Source organism: Poecilia reticulata, linkage group LG22, assembly GCF_000633615.1.
Source record: "Poecilia reticulata strain Guanapo linkage group LG22, Guppy_female_1.0+MT, whole genome shotgun sequence".
Taxonomy (NCBI): Eukaryota; Metazoa; Chordata; class Actinopteri; order Cyprinodontiformes; family Poeciliidae; genus Poecilia; species Poecilia reticulata.
The window spans coordinates 19,785,357-19,805,275 of NC_024352.1; the positions used below are offsets into that span (position 1 = coordinate 19,785,357).

Below are 19,919 nucleotides of genomic sequence, written 5' to 3' on the forward strand. Positions count from 1 at the left end.
ATATATGTGTGTTATTTCAGTGCTGAACATTTATGATGATAAATTGAGTTGTCCCAGATCTACTTCCTTCCCCCTACTCCTGTTTTCAGCCAACAATTGTCTCCAAGAATCTTTTAAGTTTCATGAGGGAATACACTGGGACTTAAGATGCTGGGGTGTTTTTTTGAGCAGTCTTTTTGCAGTTGCTGTATGGCACATATCGATTTGCTAGTGATGATAGGGACAATATATATTGTTTTGCTCTACCACCTAAATCCCCATCATTGATTGAATGAAATGGCTTTGTACTGGATGTCAGACACAGCTTTAGAAAAAAACCACGTTAGCCTGGAAAGATTAAACTAAAAAACATTTTACAGTTATGTTATTTTTAAAGATACACCATTAAATTTGATCCAAAGATTATACATGTTCAACACACAGATTAGCTAAAAAGAAGTCAGAATTTTTAATGTATTTCTTTACAGGCAACATAGCTAACAACTCTTTAGTCTAAAAAACGCAGGTAATTTGATCCACTCTTTTCTGAATTTACTATTTATCTGATAAAAGTTTATGACATATGCTATTCTGTACTGGTTTCAATGCTACAATCACTATCAAAAAGTGCTGTTTTTGTGTTACAGTTCTAAGAATTAGCAAGTAAAGAAAACTGGAAATCAGTATCAGTCAGAAAAATCTGATCTGTCCAGCTTTTATTCTGATCTCAAGATCTCCAAACATTCACAACATGCAAATAAATAACTTCTGGATTGCTTCAGTATTGATAGAACTAGAGGCATAATTTACTGCGCAAATCCTTGGCATGACTGGGCATGGTTGCTGTGATGCTACAGAGTAAACAGCGCTGCAGTAGACAGAACTTAGATCAAATATCTGTTCTGTATTCTGGAACAGAAAAGCACCTGGAATTCTTGAGGAAATAAGGAAAAACATATTTTGAAGGGGAAAAAAAGAGAAAAGAAGCCCAGATGCCTTTTGTTTCAGCACTTTTGCACTAAGGGGGTCACTTGATTAGTTTGAAAACCACATTAAATCTATTTTGTTTCAGAGAAAGATTTACCAAGGCATGCAAATTGTTCCCTGTTTGTTGTAGATAAACCACAGTTTATCAGAACTATTTGTTTTTACTTTTGTAAATTACACTTGTTCAGGTGTATGAGATGTGACAATCAGTTCAAGTTTAAAAAGTACATCAAACTCTACTAAACTCCTGTGTTAACAGCTCACTTTAAGCAATATATATATATGCATATATATGTTACATTTTGCTTCAGGGTCAGACATGCTGCCAAATAACTATAACAAGAAAATGTTTTTGCACTAACGTGACTACCACTACAAGAAAATTGACTCATTAACTGGTGCAAACCTTTGTGAATTGGCCTGCAAGATTACAGGTAGAGATATATATTGACGCAACTCATGCTACCTTCATAGAACATTTTAATGTTTTGCAGGATATCTTAAAGATGACTGGATTGCTGCAGATGTTTTAGTCAGGCGAGGGTGATTTGTATTCCAGCGACAGAAACTTGCTTCCTGAGTTAGGTTGAACAAGTTTAATCTAGGATGCAATAAAAGCCAGCAAGCTTCCAGGTTCAGAATTCCCTTTATTCAGCTTCTAATGCAGAATTCATACCTGTACATACAGACATTTTTTTATGTATTCTCTACATGTTAGGATGGACAGATAGATGGCAGAAAATAAATGAAGGAATATGAAACATAGCCAGGCAGAATTTTTTTCTCCGGACAGATGATTTGTCCTGCCCACAGTGATAAAGGTGTGCAAATGAAAACCTTTGACGAAAGAGTCAGTGGCTCAGTCTCTGGTTGGATAACAGACAACACTTTGTCATCATGGCGCAGGTTCATTGCATCTGTTTTCATTTTCAAGTTCTGTCTCGTGTTACGGTCTCATGCAGACAGCTCTGGTTTCCATCTCGGTTTAAGTGTAACACTTATTTTTATATGTAAAATGGGGGGAAAGACCAGTGGTGAAAAATAAAGTTTAATGTTTGATTTGAAAATGTTTGATGTGTCATCTTTGAGCTATTCTGTTGGTTAATCTCAAACCATTACTAAGACATGCAACAATAAACATGTTGTCCTCCCAACACCATTAAGAAACTGATGTTTGGAACTTTGTTTTCAGTTATGTCATCTAAATAGCTGTTTTCAATACAGCTTTTTCCACTTTGCAATCTTCCCAAACCATAAAGTTAGAACTTTTGAGGAGTTTCAAATGTTAATTTCTCCCATTTATCCTTTAGACATGTTTTAGTTTCATCATGCCATTTGGGGTTTCTAAATTCTCCAACGTTCTCTGCTAGGGAAAGGTCAGTACGGCAGGCATTTCCTCTTCTTTCTCAAGCATGCCTTTTAGAATGGGAGCAGAAAATGGTTTTCCAATGCATCCAAGATCCTGGAAGAGGTCTGGTCTTTCAGACAGCAGCATGTGTTACATTTCTGCATTAATGCTGCCTTTAAAGAAATGGAAATGAGCTTAGCCAAGGACACTGATGTAACCCCAAGCGGTTGCTGAGCCTGAACTTTGTGACTGGTTGAAAACAGGCTGGCCTGGATGCCATCGTTCCTCGTTGCTTCATTTCTTCCAGCAAAGACGTAGAATACTCCTCTGTTTGACTACACTGTGTGATGATCCAATCCAGATGCCGTCGATGCCCAGAGAAGTGGACCTTGCTTCTATTTCCTCATAAAAAGTTTTACGATGAAATGACAAGTTTGGTTTGCATTATTATTTGTTTGTGCAGTCAACTGTGCAGCAGCCTAGGACTGTTTTACAATGAAATTGTCTAAATGAAACTGACTTTCAGCTACCAGCTGTCTGTTTGTTGACAAGCTTTATAAGACTGGACAGATTGATCAGTGGACCACTTTCTGAAGAGAGCGACATCATGTGCAAAGGGTCAATTGAATAGATTAACAAAGTATTCTGAAATAATTCTCTTGTCCATTCTAGTTCTAAGAGCCATTGACAAAAGTCGGTGCCATCAAAGGAGTCAGAGGTTGCAACTGTGTTTTGCAAAAAAAATCTATTACATATTAGTCAGATATTAATTCACAGTTTATGCAAATCCTGTCAGTGTGTTATTTAGAATGTCTTGAAACATGTGATGCAAGAATGGATGGATATGTGTAAATGAATTTAGCAAGACACAACATGACAATCTAGAGCCAATAAATATTTAAGTAAGTTTAAAAATCACTCACTGATTTGTTTTTTCTGTTTTGCAATTTCTTCTTCTTTGCAAATGATAGCAACATGACTTTTCATAAAGTATTTAACTTCCTAAGAGGGTTAGGGGCTGGCTTCAAAAATTATTTTCCGGTGGATCCCGGTTTCTTGTTCAGCCGAACTTTTGTTCTGATTTATTAACCAGTTAGTCTAAGACAAGCAAAATAGATGAAGGACAATAAAATGTGGATGGGTATACATTTGGAAAGCCACCCTTCCTGCTCCACTCACCACTATTGTTCTCCCATATTACTCCAAGCTTCTAATTTTCCATTATCTCGCCCTTCTGCTCCCCAAAGCTGTCATCCGATATTTGTGACAACGAATCCAGGTCACTACAGCCTTCCCTGGACAGCGTTTGAAAAAGAAGCTTTTGTTGCAGATTCTGGGCAATCACACCCAGAGTTTAAAAGGAAACCGGCTGTCTCCTTACCCTTGAGAAGCACACAGAGTCCAGCCAGACTCCAAGTAATGTTGGAAGAGTGACAACAAAAAGAAGCATTGCAAGAAAGGACACAAATTAGCAACACAATGTCAGCGGAGGGAGAAAAACATGGAAAACAGATTTCATCCATTATGGTTTTATATAAATATCTGCGCATTTGTACTAAATAATTTAAATATTTACACTAATGTTTGGGTAGATTCGAGTTGTGGGCTATAAAACATGTTCACTACATTTAATACGCAAAATTATTCTCAGATATTGAGATGAGATTTCACCAGATCAGTTATGTCTGTTTTGAGCTCATTAAGGGATGTGGCGTTTTGTGGCCATGTCATCATTATGTAAATGAGCTGCTGCTGGGGACACCTCCTAACTCAGTGTTTACACTCGCACCTCACACACATGAAAATGGCTACCAACAGATGCACAGTGGCACAACCAAACATCCTTGACCCAGAAGTAGAAGAAGTGGAGCCTCCTGAACAACCATCAAGCCAATCACTAAAGGATTAACGACTGGTAAAAATAAGATAACATTTTATATCTCTATTTGATGCCTTTGACAAAACATACTTTATATCAATATCTAAATATCCACAATGTTACATTATGAGACTGATGGGTGTTACGTTGATCAAATACACAGACGTTCTTTTCACTATGTATCTCCTGTCTTACACTTAATTATGCCTTTTATTTTCATTGTTATTATAATTAATAACAATGAAAATAAACTTTAAAAACTCTCCCTCATGAAATAATCCTGTATGTCGAAAGTATCATCTACCCTTTTAATCAGTTGTCTGCAGAGCAAAAATATAATTGTTTGCAAAGAACCTATTTTTTTATTACATTTTATTTCCTGTAACCTGAAAAAAAGTACTTTCTACAAGAGGTTCTTCAAAGAAACATGCACCCAGTTTGAAAAAAACAGAAAAGAAAAATTTTTGTTACTCTTGTTACTCTTGTTATAAATCCAATAATATAGCATAAACGTATACTTTGGGGCCCTGCTAATATGCTTCATTTTCTACATTTTGTTTAGCTTCCTAATTAATTTTTTATTATTGGCTATTAATATTACTTTTCTAACTTGCACACATTCTAATTAATCAGTTTCACTCAGTGTTCTTTTTGAAGCTATTAAAAAGACAATTTATCGAAAACGTGTCATTTGTAAAAATAGTGTGCAGGTTTTTTAATGAACTAGTTGACAATGAGTATTTCGTCTCATCCCTTCACGTTGGAGCTTTAGAGAGGTTTAGAAAGCGACTACATTGTTCTATTAACATCTTACTGCTTTCATTTTGTACCTATAAACATATCTACATTTGATCACATGTGAACTTCAGATGTTTTTTCTACAAAGGATGTCAAAATATTTTACTCTGTTTCGCCATAAACAGTGGGAGGAAAGCTGATAACTGAAGAAGCACTTGTAAAAGCTCACATTTTTGATGAAGAAGCTAATCTTTTTTGCCTGAATCATAAATCACTATTTGGAAATCAGTGGGTCAGTCGCTGGAAACTGATCCGAAATGGGATACAGAACAACTGTCTGCCTTTCGTGTTAACAAGAAACATCCACAACAATGAAAACAGCAAATCTTCTACAAAAACATGTCTGGATATAATAACAATAAAAAAAGCTGATTACAAGACATTCATCTCCCCACTGCAAAAACAATGGACCCAATAGTTTCCAAAAAGTAGGACACAGATGCAAACAATCAAAGTCTCCACACGCAAATATGCAGAACATTAACATGATTTCTGCTTACTGTTCTCAGCTGAAGCTCTTAGCATGGCTTTGTCTAGTAACATCCTGTTATCTTTATTATTATGTTTATGAGGTCTAAACTCAATACGAGTTTAGACCTCTTAAACCTGTCTTGTGACCTCTTAAATTTTTAGCCCTGGAACTTAACAGCCTTTAAGGAGCCTTTCTGAGAACAATCCGCTGTCTGAGTTTTAAAATTGTAATCATTGGGAGTTAGTTTATGCCAATGACAAAGCCTGTGTTTTACTTTCCTCTTCAGACATGTGTGGCTGTAGAAATGAACTACTGAACTACTTAGAAATTACCAGTACTTGATTAAACAAAGAAGAATTTCAGAAAATATTACTTTTAAGCTCTGTTAGGAGAAGCAGAATAAATTTAAATAGGTTTTATTTGCTCTGGAAAGATAAATAGACAAAAAACACAACAGAAAATTATACCATTTTGTTTACTGAGGAAAGTATAACTATTCAAATATAATGCCTTCCAGACGTTTTGATTTATCTGGGACTGTGGAAAGTGAATAATGCTATATTGCAATAAATATATAGCTTATGAAATACTTATTTAAATGCATTATTCATTTTTTTAAAAACTGGGAATAAATACATACATAATTTACTAAATGTTCATTCAATCATAAATGCCAGGAATGTCTTGATTTCATTTGAAGAACTCGATATAATTATGTAATGGTTTAATTGACTGTTTCATATTCCTGCGCTGAAGCTTATCAAGAATTGATTTAAAGTGTCAACTTCACCAATCAAACTCAGTGAGCAGGATTAGAGTAGTTTCTATAGGGACTGTTACTGTTTCGAACAGCAAGTCAGGAGAAGTTCCTCAGCATCTCATCCATTGATTAAAATTGCTTGTTCCAGTATATATTTAATATTCCCTTTAGTTTATCCATTTCTGGATTTGTGTCATTATCTCTGCAAAAAGATGTTTGTGTGATTACCTTGAGAAAAATGGTGGTGGGCATATCCACAGCTTTCACCTCCAGACCTGAGCAGAGCATCCAGTCAGATGGCCTAAACGTACCTACTCAAACATTTTTATTAGGATGTTAATCTACCTACAGAAGGACTTATAGATCTTAAACGTTTTGTCATATTACAAGCCCAAATCTATTAGATCTATTTAAGTGATAAATCACCACATAACAGCAAATAATTGTAAAGTGAAACCAAAATTATAGCTGGTTTCCAACAATCTCTTTTAAAACGTGTGGTGTGTGTGCATTATGTATTTTTTCACCTGTGTAATTTAATCTCAGTATGCATATATGTGTTCTGTGGAGGCCTTATCTACTGCATTGATTAAATATGAAGCAGTATTAAGCAGGTATGATTACAAATCAATACACCAAGATGCTAACGTGTCATGGAACACTATTCAATTCATCATCTGAAATTAAAAACTGCAAACATGCCAAAACACGACACTCCACCTAAACTAACAAACCAAAAAGGAAAACCATTAATCAGAAAAGCAGCCAAGTGGCTCATGGCAACATTTTGCAGCAATTCACAGGTCAGATGAGAGAATCTGTCAATTGGAGAACTATTAGTTGTGGGCACCACAAATCTCATATCTTATGGGAGATTTGCAAGAAGAAAGCCATTGTTAAAAAAAAAGCAATCAGAAGTCCCATTTAAGCCACAAATTACACACGGTGCAAATTAAAAGTGGAACATGCATCTTCTGTAGAAAAGTAACACCCGGAACAAGCCATCCTCACAAGTGTACACGATGATGGCAGCATCACCCAGCGCAGGCGCTTTTCTTTCCAGCAGGGAGAGGGAACAGCAAATCTACTCTGCACAAATGGTGTCCATCCACTTCGACTGAGCTCCAGCTATTTTGTTCTCAATAATGTGCAAAACCAGTTGAGACATATCCAAAAGACACAAGGCTGTTAGTTTAGCAAAAGATGGTATTTCAAAAGTATTGACGTTTTAGAGCTTTCTCTGCCAAGAATGTTGAAAACTGAGTCTGTTTACTTTCATGAACAGCTATGCTCTACTTTGTGTTGGTCTGTTACATAAGATTCCAAATGAAGACTTACAAAATGGGACAAAGTTCAAAGGATATTAATACTTTACCTGTAGGATCCCTGTGTAGGAGTCTGATGATGAGTTTGACCAGTTCTTCCTCAAGTCTCAATACTTAGCACATGCATAACAATGTTAAATTGTATGGCTAATACCCACTAAAATGATGATGTACAACAATGACACGCTTGACTTGTAGGAATGATTTAAAGAGACACAACAAACAGCAACAAAAGCATACAAAATCCTGGACTTCATTAATGGTCAGTGGTAAAGGCCAACATTTAAAACATATGAGGCCCTTTTGGCCACAGACTTTTAAGCTGTTGATCCTAATGTTACTTTCACAAATAGTGTTAAAAAGATTCTAGTGCTAAAGAGGATAATCTTTCGAAAAGTCAATACCTTGCAACATCTGTTGATGTTGCAACAGATGTTGGTAATGTTGGTCATTACACTGGTAATGACCAACATTACCAGTGCTGGTAATGTTTGCCTGCTTGTAAACACCTGATTTAAATGAATGTGTAATTCACAATGCAGACACTTTGAAGGAATGATTTAATCATTTGAAGCAGGCATGAAGCTATCGACACCTAATACTTGTATAAACCGAATTCATGTGGAATCCTGAATCTGATAAAGGACAGCTGTAAAAAAAAAGTTTATTATTTTTCCCCTCCAAAGTTGTTGTAAGGATTTCTTGAGCAGTCTGCTGCCTTTTTAGCTAGCCAACATTTTATGTGTGAGTGGTTCCAGTCCTCAAGATCAAGAGTATTGCCAAGGACTGGACAGGTCTTTGGACTTCCTAAGAAAACATAGGACACAAATAAAGGAATGTGAAAACCGTAAACTGAAATCCAACTTGAATGGCAAATCTGTGAAAAAGAGACTTTCATGGAGTTTATTTAATTTATTCCACAACTTTACCAGTGTCAAAAAGATTTCAGGGATTTGGTATTAACAGCAAATTCTGTCAGTGGTTGGAGGTTCTGGTCCTCTTGTAGATCTTGGTGACCAACTGAGGAAATTGTTTTTCTTTTAATTCGGGGAGTTGGAGCAGAAACGTCTAAAACTTGCAAGATACTGGCTCTTGAGGAACCCACCAAAGGATGGCAGCCAGGGGTCCTCAAATCCAGGCCTAGAGGGCCAATGTCCTGCAACTTTTAGATGTGTGCTTGGTTCGACATGCTTCAGTCACCTCCTCAGTGCAGTCAAGTTCTCCAGAGTGCTGCTAGTGAGCTGGAGAAGCACTCATAGTCGCATCAAAAATCTGCAAGACACCGGCCCTCAAGGCCTGAATTTGAAGATCCCTGGTCTATGGCCTTCTCAAAAACACAAGATAGAAACACAGATGTTATGTCGATGAAGACATAAATTCCAACTGGAATATTAACCTGCAATAAGAAGACAAAGATGGGGATCATTTGATTTATCCCACAAACATCTTGCTGGGGCAGAATAACTGATTTGTGTTGTTAAAATAGTTCTAGTATTACAAATACAATGCCATTTTTCCATTGTTTATGCTTCAAGTGTGGTGGTCACATCATGATTTCTATCAGAGAGAACACTTCAGTGTATATGTAAGAGCAGATTAGCCTGAAATCTCAAAAGGCTTTGTGTTTTGTCTTTGCCCTCATTTGGCTTCAGAAACGTAGGGGTGAGACCACAGATGAGGGGGGAAATGTTGAAATGATGTTACAATTGGGAAAAGCATTATTACACTAATTGCTCAACTGTATTTACCCATTAATAAGAGGATAACTTCAGAAAAAAATGTTTATTTGTTATCAAATGGATGGAAAAAGAAAATAAATAAATAACAATTGTAACCCAAAATATGATTTCTAAGAAAAAAGTATCCACTTCTTTAATAGCAATGTCAGAAAATGCAAACATAAATGAGTGGTAACGTTTTTCCAAAGCAAGATGTCAACTAATGACGAAGAAGAAATGATGTCCTTTTCAACAGTGAACCCCCCCTTTATAGCTTTAATTTGAGCTGTACTGTCTTCACCACGAATCGGAGTGTATGCTCTTTCTTTCTCTCTATAAAAAAGTACAAACAAAGCAAAACAGAAATCAATGTACCCCAGGACAAGAACGCCATGGTTGAGAAGAAAGGGCACCTTGTATTTGTTGGACAACTGCAAGTAGTTAAATATTCATGCAACTTTAGAAACATCTCTGTGTAGATTTCTAGGCTAACAATACAGTTTTTTATTCTTCATGAATATCAATATGATTCTCCACAGTCTGGTTAAAGTCTTTCTCCATGTAAATTAACAGATAGATTTTTGTAATGAAATCTGTTGATAAATCATATCTTCAGTCTGTACAATAGAGGTACTAAAAATTACAACTGTCATGGTATATGTACAATTTACTACCTACAAAGTACAACAGATAGCATGTAATAAAATATGTAAACAAATTTCTCTTTTTTTTGACACAGTTGACTGTGACAGCAGATAGAATTCACACTTTCAACATCTGGTTTATTTCTGTATACACATTGGTTAACAGTGTAGTAGTACTGCATCTGTGTTCATCCTGACACCTCCATAGAAAAAGAGAATGATAGGCAATGAACCAACACACACTTGTGCAGATAGATAAAACCACCACAGACTGTGCAGCAAGAAGAGATCTGTTTGAGGGGTTTCGAGAAGAGGGGGTAGGGGGGAGTCCTGATCTTAGATGGAGAACTGCCTTTGTGTTTTCCAAGCTGAACACTCTTTACTGGACTTTTACTGTACTGCACCTTACTGTGGAATCAGGATGGCATGCATTTTACAATCAGGCGCTTCTTACCAAGAGAACCGACAAATTCTTCCCACAAAGAGAGTCACTGTGTCTGTCAGACAATGAGAATAATTGTGGTGAATTAGATGCCAGAGCAAACAGATGGTATGAGGTCTGCCCTTGGCAATTGGCTCACTTGGATTCATATTATACACATAAAATAGTTTTCTTTTCTTACTGTTCTCTTTGAATCTTTTTTTTTCTTTTGCTTTAAGCAAAAATAAGTAAGACACCACACTTATATTATGTATAAACCATAAAAATCTGTAATATTTTGAGTACAAGTGTCCTTTGTGTGCCTGACCCCCTCTCGTTAAGCACTACTTGTTGCTTACATGCTGGAAACGTTTAAGATAATGAGCCTTTTGTAATTAACAATTTCACAAAAATTGTTTAATGCCAAGGATCACGTAGCTCTAAAAGTCACTTAGGAGAATGGTGCTGTGAAATATTTGTATACCGACAATGTCTCTGACCAGATAGAAGTGTAAGGTTTCTAAAGTTGCTATTTAACCTTGCCATTAAGCCTTTTGCTTAATAGTAAGTGTGCTTTATGTTACAGTACATATCAGTTCAACTATTCAGCACAGTATAGAATTATTCAAGTCCCATGTTATACCATCATTTGTCAAAGCTCCTCACAAGGAAACTGGTAATAAAAGTTCTCTCAGTGCCTTCTCTCTTTGTTCTGTCGGGTTGACCAAAGTCTCAGTCACACATAATATTCCTTATCCTTGTTTTTCTGTCTCTTGTTGCTGCCTTTCAGGCTCTGCTGTTTGTCCTTCATGACAGCGCCATTGCTCTGCACAGCCGAGTTGGTTATGTAGTGCCGGCTCTCGTCCACCTGGTAGGAGCCTTCATCCCTGTTCCTGTACTTATACATGGCGTACAGGAGGATAAGGATACACAGCGCTGCGGCCGCCACTATTCCGATGACCATCCCGGTGGTGCTGCTAGATTCACGGACCACCTCCGAGGGCCCCGGGACTCGCCTGACGCCTGGCTCTGTGGGGAGTGCTGTGGGTATATTATGGAACATGACGGAAATTATTAATGGGCCCCTCAGCTTGCTGCTGTCTACCTCACAGGATGTGGCAATAGAAGCAACACTAGGTTGGGGCTGGGGTTTTTAGCTCGCGGTTTTTTGTTTTGCCGGAGAATTGTGGAGGGATGTGGTGGAGGCAGAGGTGCTAGTGGTGCGGCTCTGGTTGGCGGTTACTGGTATGGTGGTTGTCCTACTGCATCTGAAGATGGAAGGTTTGTTTGGTATAAAAGTCCTGGGCGCCTGTGCTTTGTAGTCACCTTGAAAGTGTGATGTAGGTCTTAACAAGGAGGAGTTCGAGTGAAAATCTTCATCATCATCAGTGGGGGCAGGTAAGACTTCAACGCTTTCCCAGAGCCATACCCCGATATCACCAAGCCATCATCATCACAATCATCGCTGCCTCGGTCCGACAAGCAAGGTACCCCCGCCTCAGTGGCCTTGGACAAGGACTCTTTGGTGGTCTCAATAATGGTGAGGAGTGGGTGGTGGGTTGAGGGAGTGGGAATGAAGGGTGCACGGGGAGCTACAAAGGGGTGCTCTAATGGATCCTCAATGACTAATTCATCTCCTGGAAGTGGAAAAAGATTTGTTTTAGAACCAAACCCTGTGATTTATGAGCCAAACATAGCCAGCAAAAGCCATATATGAAAACATCTTAAAAGGCTTAAGAGCTAAAATGGGAGCCAGAAGGAAATTTTAAACTTTGATTATATTTCAGTTTATTTCAGCCACTAAACCCTGGCATTAATTTAGCTTTTCATAATAAAATTAATCTAAAGCAATTTTTTTTTTAGTAAAGTTAAGATACCGCCTTCATCACCTATTTTAAATACATGACAAAGCTTCAGTAGCATTGTTCCATAGGACCAGAATGGCTGCTGTGTTGCCGTGTTTTTTCTCACAAAAATTCACAATAAAAATTAAAATATAAAAGGTTTTTTTAAAGACTGTTTTCTTCATTCTTTCTTCCACTTTATTGGAAAATCCTTGTCCACCAAATTATCCTCTAGTTTGTAGAACCACCTCTCTCACAATGTTGAGGAGAGAGTTTAATCCACTGATTATCAATGTTGCCTCATTGCTGGTACGAAACACTTTAGGTCACATGGCCACACATTTGACTTTTGGGTAGTAGAGTAGTTTGAGGTCAGCTGAATTGTACAAATTTGCCCAGATTGTTTGACTTCAGAACAAACCCATGCCATTAGGGCTCCACATGCATCCTTGGCTTTTGCTCTGAGTTCTTTGTGTCAACCTGCTATGTTTAATTTTCTCCAACCCTGAATTTGCATTTGCTGCTCAAGTCCAGTCCTCAAGAGCTTCCATCCTGCAACTTTCAGATGCATCCTTCCTCCAACACACCTGAATCAAATGAATGGCACATTGCCAGACCCACTCAGAGTTGAATGACTGCTTGTGAGGGAATTCTGCCATTTGATCCAGATCTGTAGGAGTGAGGATGCATCTAATAGTTGCAGGACGGTAGCTCTCGAGGACTGGACTTCAGGACCCCTGATCTAGACTTGCTTCCCATCTCTCTGAAGGACATTAAAAAAATATTGTAGCTCAACCAGACAGCACTGCAAATTTGCAAAAGAAAAAGAAAATCATTTCTCTAAAGACAGTGCTGATGTCTTTCCTCTGGCAAAGTATACAGATTCCTGATTTCATGCAAATCCTCTGATAATAATTTAATGTTATAAGTTGCTTTGGTTGTTACAGAACTTGTTGCTACTTTCTTTTTTAAATTCTGTCAAAAGGCAAAAAGCTAAACATCATTTTACACAATAACTGTACATTTCAGGTATTAAATGTATATGCGTTGTTCACATTTACTAAGTGAATGCTCAGCCAGCTCATTCCCTAGTACTGGTCCTTGAAACATACTGCCTTGCATGTTTCAGCTTTTCCTCTGTTTTAGGACACATGGTTTAAATTGACGGGTTAAATTAGTAGCCTTCAGCAAATCTTGATATCCAGCTGCTGGGGGTCTTCTAACATGTACCTCCATCCAACACTGCAGGGCCAGGAAGAGATCCAAAGAACTGATTTCAATTATTGTGAAACCAATTGTAATATTGCTACTCAGTGGCTCCCAGTTCATCTTAAGCCCCTTGTTTACTGAGAGTAACACACATAAATGTAGCAACACCTTCATAAATAGTTCTCAGATGCAGAGCTGAATCCTTCATTAGTGTTGTAGAGTGAGTCTAATTTAGATTTCTATTTTAAAAGTAGCAAGAAAAAAGGTCAGCATTCCTTGTTTGTACATTTGCTCTGCAATTCTATTATCAAATTCCAGTAAACTGATGTTGTTAGTGAGTTATTTGCCCATTTTGCATAACAACCTGGCTAGCATCATTAGCAAGCTCTGTAGGTGGGCCCTGTTGTAACAACAAAAGCATCCTACAGGGTAAAAGAGTAGATAGTAAAAGAGGGTTTTTCACATGACCCACAATTGCATCATGTTGTCTTGAGTGTATTTTGTTGTAGAATAACTCTGTTACCAGAAGCAGCTCTGTCACCAGACAACATTTGTTTAGTTTGCATTTAAAAGCAAAGCTTTTAAATGTTCGCCCCTTACGAAACAGCACTCCAAATGAAAGGCATTCTTTAGAATTATGTATGGTCTCCTTTTTTTGTTTGTTTGTTTTAGAGACAAACAGGATGGGAAAGGGTGGAATCATAACCATTCCTTTAATTTACAAATTACTGGTCAAACACCAGATAGTTTATTTTACCGTATAAATATTAATGTACCATGTAAACTTTGGAGTTTGGCTTCAAGTAATTTTGATTATTTTTATTGAGTAATGGAAGGAGGAAGCAGGAAACAAATTGGTACTGCTAAATTAATGTTCAAAACCCTTACCTATTGTCAAGAGAGATAGATAATACTTTAAAGAATAAGCTCCAGAATATACATTTCTAAAATTTGCATTCTTTGTAGGGTAGCCAGACCAGTTAGGCAAAGAGGTTCCTCATCCAGTTTGAGCTCTGGATACTTATCCAAATCCTAAAGAGTCAGCTGAGGTCCTTCATCTGATCAGGATACTGTCTGGACACGTACCAGTGGAAGCAGTGGGCTTATCCCAGTGGAAGGAATCTCCTGGCCAGGCCCTAAACTCACCAGAGGAGCAGTGCATCCAATAGACAATTTAATAAAAACCTTTTGCCTTTTGGAATGATCGGTTCTAAGGTCGACGGTGTCATTTAAGCAGTGGTTATTTGAGCAACAGCTGCCTTTGTGTCATCTTGAAACAGTCTGCTCATTCATTCTCTTCTGACATGAACAGGGCTTTTGCTTCTTATTGTGGATATTTTCTCATTTTCAGAAAATTTTAATTCCAGGTGTGTTTATGGGCGAAAATCCGAGCATGTCAGCAGATTCTGAAAAACCCGGACCAAACCGTCTTACACCAACAACAACATCCTGATGGCTGAAGGATGTTTCAGTAAGTTGTCCTTTCCAGGTTTACATACTGTAGGTCCTCTGCACTGAGTATCTGCCATGTAATTAGCACTCTTTGTATTAGCAAAAAATCAAACAGCTGTATCTAATGAAGTGGCCAAATGATGGCCTTGTTAGACCTTGGGAAAGGGATCGTTGGGGTTTTTCCTTTCGACCTGGTACAGCTACGGTCCAGCTTTTGATAAGAAGAAAGAAATGGATAGACAGGCTACTTTCTTTTTATTTCCCCTAAAGAAAATCCAAAATTTTTTGGTATATTCTGGGCAATTTACAATATTTTTCAGATTTTATATAAATGCTGAGTGTTTCATAGCACAAAACAAAATTTGGGCCATGTGCTGTTATCACTGGAGTGAACATTCAAAGCACCAACTCATTAACATGAAAGTACCCACTGTGACTTGGTATGTCTTTTGGAGTCATTCATGCAAGTTAACACTTCACACAAAACATTGCTTCACGCACTTCAACTGCAAACACATCCAATTACAGACATACAACACGTGCCTAAACAAAGGTCTTCTGTAGCATTTCGAACTTGACTGAAGATTTATCAGCTGTAACATGACCACATATCCAACAAAGATGCAGTCTGCAAGAACAGATTTATCCAACCGGCGTCATCATCTGACTTTAGTTAATGATAACGGAAAGCTTTTGAAATGCGTCAGTTTACAAACTGCATCTTAAACAAGCATCACGAAAGAGAATCAGAGCATGCACATTGTGTGTCATTAACTTACATCAACAATTTGCCCGCATGATTTTTAGGCAAGAGGAAAAGAATTTACAAAGGAAAAAATGTGTAAAAATGTAGAATAGCCACTTGGTACCGTTAGAGATAATTTTTATCCACTCTAGAATGGGTCCTATCTTAAAACAATGACGGTACAGGGAGGCAACAGCACATACATCCACACCACATAACAGAAAAATAAACACCATATTTCTGCTTTTTATCCTTTGTTTCTCTTTCCTTGTAAATATTTTTTTTTTACAAAAAAAATCTGCATTTTTTTTTTTCATAGCAAGAGACTTCAGAGAGCCTAAAATCTATCCATGTTACAATTTTTGCTTAATTTGCTCTTTAGTGTAGAATGGATGGATGACTTTATATTTCAATATTTCTAAAGACAAGGGAGGAGGTGAAGAAGGGGTTGGACCTATGAACATACTACAGAGGAGATGAGGATGATGAGGGTGACAGTGTAAGTCAGTTGCCATGTCCATGTAAAGGCAGTACGAAGCGGTCGGGCGGCATTAGAGGTTTTGGCTGTAAGGAAGGGATGGGGATATACAAACAATGAGCAATATACATGCCCATCTACAGAAAAGAACAGAAGAACTCTAACACTGACATGTCTTACAAACCCTAAACTGCAACTTCTTAGCCATGCAATTCAATTTGTATTGTTCTTACAGTAAAGATACACTCCCTGACAAAAACAGTGACCCACCCTGAGGAATGGCCTGATTTGGATCTACTTTGATTCACATGTGGACCAGTGATAAGAATGCAAATTACTCTTTTTGCAAGGAGCTATAACTTCTAAAAAAAAAAGCACTAGAGAGCTGGAGGGATGAGATCAGGAGTGGAGTGATTCATTCAACAGTTAGTTAGAAAAGTGAGTTAAGTTCACCACACAGAAACGACAGCATTACTAGCACTTGATGAGATTTTATGGGGTAACAATGCGAGTTGCATAAGGATCAAACACAACACATTTATCTAGATGCTAAAACCAAAAGCGTCATCAAGGTTCTGGTCACCCAAGACAGGAGAAAATCATTGTGCTGCACTGCAGACAAAACCAAACTCCATGGCATTTGCATCTGCCATTCGGTCACAAGCACTGGCAGTATTTTGCATTCATGTGTTCAAATAAAGACTTTGGTACCTCCTCATCTAGCCTACACATTCATAGTAGTGAATGTATAAACTAGATGACTCATGATACAATGACTTTAAAATTACTGATGTCATAATAAGACTAGGAGTATGAACTAAGTTTAGTTTGTTTAGGTGATGAACTATGAAACTACATTTATTTCATTTTAACTTTGAAAGCTCAGCCTACAAATAGTCCTTAATGAGGGTGACCCGGCTGAACGCTGGGTAGACCTATTGGACTTTTAAAAGCCTTAGAGGTAGATTACAGGTTTACCCTCGCATCTGTAGTCTGACAAAGCAGAGATCAGTAACCAGAAAAAAAAAAGAAGGACTTTCATATTTAGTGATGGACTGCAATTATTTTACGCATGTGCCCAGATATAAAGAAACAATAACCAATCCTGCCAATTCTGTCAAGAGAGACACTAGAAATCATGTTGGGGGTCACAAAGTTCAAGTCATCCATAGTAGTAATTTGGAGGACAATGATGGGATAAGTCTTGGTGTCCTCTGAAGCAGTGGCATGATGCAGTCACTCACAAAAGACAATTGCACAGATGGTATGTGCATTTAACAACCAACGCTGTAGCATAATGGATAGTTGTGAGATTCAATCCTCCAGTCTCTTACAAACCCTCAATGTGACAATTATCAAATGCCATCAAGTGCTAGCAATGTTGCTGAAAAGCATCTAGAAGGCATCTTCTGCATCTGCTGATCTTCATTTAGTGTTTTCATGAGCTGCTGGATATTATTTGAAATTATTGGTCCCACCACTGATGCCCTTTGATGGTCATGGTCAACATGACGGCTCCATGTAAATCGATTTATTTCCATCCCTATCATGGAATACATGTGGAACAAATTATGCCTAAATTGAACCATTCCTTCAGGGTTAGTACATAGGTGCTTGACTGCTTTGGTCAGACTGTGTATCAAAAGGTTTTGTTTTGTCAAAGTAGGTTGTAAAAAGTCTAAAATTGTTATGTGAGAAGTAGATCAGGAACTGCTTCAGATCCTAGTCTGTGTGAGTTTTTTTTTTTTACATGATCTCAAATCTCATCCTGAAGTGGGGATACATTTTTATTAAATTTACACTACTGCATCTGTGTTTATCTGGAAATTAATCACACAAGCTAGTTACTGAAGGAGTTCCAAATCCAAAAAAGTCAAAATGTAGGAAAAAAATATTTCACACTTCGATTTAGGTATTCTCTGAGAAAAAAAAAAAAAAAAGAAAACATATATGCCAAAAAACATAATCAGAACCAAAATGCCAGCATATCAAACTGGGTAAAAAATATGACCAGTTTCAAATATTAAATGAAGAAAAATGTTAAGATGAAGGAACAAAGCCATTTAAAATTTTGCACACACTACAACCAGATGCACACAATAAAAAACAGACACGGATGGGAGAGGCACTCGACTGGAGGACGGGCTCCTCTCTCATGTGCTCCCTGTAATGTTAGTCCTTAAACATGAGCCGGCCGTGCAGTCTGGGTGTACATCAGAGGGAGACGGTACTGGCTGAGAATGGGTTACCACTACTGTCATTTGGGTTTGTTTTAGTCGAACTGCAGGATGTTGATGCATGCTTAAAGTAAGTTGCATTTAGGGAAAGTAAAATAAAAGAAACAACACAGCAAACTGGCAGGACTGACCGATGTAAGAACAGGAGACGGACACTGTGTCCCAATCCCATAAAACAAACATGCAGTTAAAGTAACACTGTGTACTGGCACAAAACAATATCCTGATGCAACTTAATGAGGTTTCTATTCTTGTTTTTCAATGAGCTGTGAAACAGTGAAAATGTTCTCATTATGCAAACCGATTTGCTGGGAAATAGTTTGTTAAAGTTTATTATTTTCTGTGCAGACAGCAGTATGCAATTGGGACACATGTTCACATGTAATAAGAGAAGTTGAGCAAAACACACAAAACATATGTTTTCAATACACTAAATATTAAAATAAAACAGGAAATACTCTATTTTTTTTTTGTTTTTAAGTCAGAGGTAAAGCTGATTTCCAAAACATTTTCTATGTAACTCAGGATTTTAATGGACTCCAGCTTACTGAAGCAAATCTGAGTAAACTAATCTGAAATATGAAGAGTACAGAAAACGTTTGCTCACACTGGTGAGACAGCAATTGCACATCCCAGTTTGTAAGGACTCTTTGCCTTTACTTACAGTGCATCTGGAAAGTATTCGCAATGCTTCACTTTTTCCACATTTTCCTGTGTTACAGCCTTAGTTAAAAGTGTAATAAGTTCATCTCTTTCCTCAAAATTATGCACACAAATACCCCATTACGGCAATGTGGAAAAAAGCATTAGAGATTGTTTTCATAATATTCATTAAAGTTTGAAAATCAATAAATCATGCTGACTAAGTATTCACAGCCTATGTCATGAAGCTCTCAGTGGAACAGTGGATCAAGGATGACCAGTTGAACCATTTCCACTGATCATCCTTGAGATGCTTCTACAACTTAAATGAAGATTAAAAATGTACTTAAGTTGAACACAGATTCCCTCACTTGGATAAAATTTACACCAAATAAAAAAAAACAACTAATTATTCAGAGAGGAGGAAAGGGGAAACAGTGGTGTAGGAAACATCTAAGCTATTTAGAATGTGTTTTCTTGTAGGTGTTTTTCCGCTAACTTTTTGATTTTATCTTGTGGTACAGGATACATGACTTGGGTGCACAAAATATAACAAGACACATTTTTTAGTAATATTTTTGTAAGGTGGTGGAGTGAGCCATCGCTTTGTAGATTAGGGAGAGGGCTACACTGGAGATTCATCTTTTTCTCAATTAAATATGTTACTTTTCGGTGCTTGTATCTATTAAGATGTGTTACACATTGTTCTATTAATTAGGGTTAATGTTAATGGATATATTTTAATTTGTCTTACTAGACTGTTAGTATGGAAGAAGATTAGGGTTACTGGAAAAAAATTTTAAAAAGTCAGAATTCTGAGAAAAAAAACAGAATTCTGAGATTAAAGTCAGAATTCGGACTATTTACTCACAATTCTGACTTTAATCTCAGAATTCTTACTTTTTTTCTCAGAACTGTTTTATTTATTTTTTTCCAGTGGTCCTAATCCTCTTCCGTATGTTAGGGTTTGGAAATCTACTA

General features: G+C 37.3%; 1 protein-coding gene across 7 annotated transcripts in view; it reads right to left on the reverse strand.

Moving 5' to 3' along the window:
* Nucleotides 1-9,391: 9,391 nt before the first annotated feature.
* The window catches only part of nrxn3a (neurexin 3a), a 119,908-nt gene continuing 109,380 nt past the window's right edge, over nucleotides 9,392-19,919 (reverse strand). For 4 of the 7 annotated variants that reach the window (XM_008400154.2, XM_017302422.1, XM_008400155.2 and 1 more), the window contains exon 24: nucleotides 9,392-11,372. In XM_008400154.2, coding sequence (XP_008398376.1) covers nucleotides 11,068-11,372 — 305 coding nt within the window. In that variant the 3' untranslated portion in view covers nucleotides 9,392-11,067. Of the gene's footprint in view, nucleotides 11,969-15,615; nucleotides 16,146-19,919 lie in introns of all 7 variants that reach the window. The other 3 variants (XR_532656.2, XR_532655.2, XM_017302423.1) reach the window with 2 other exon arrangements.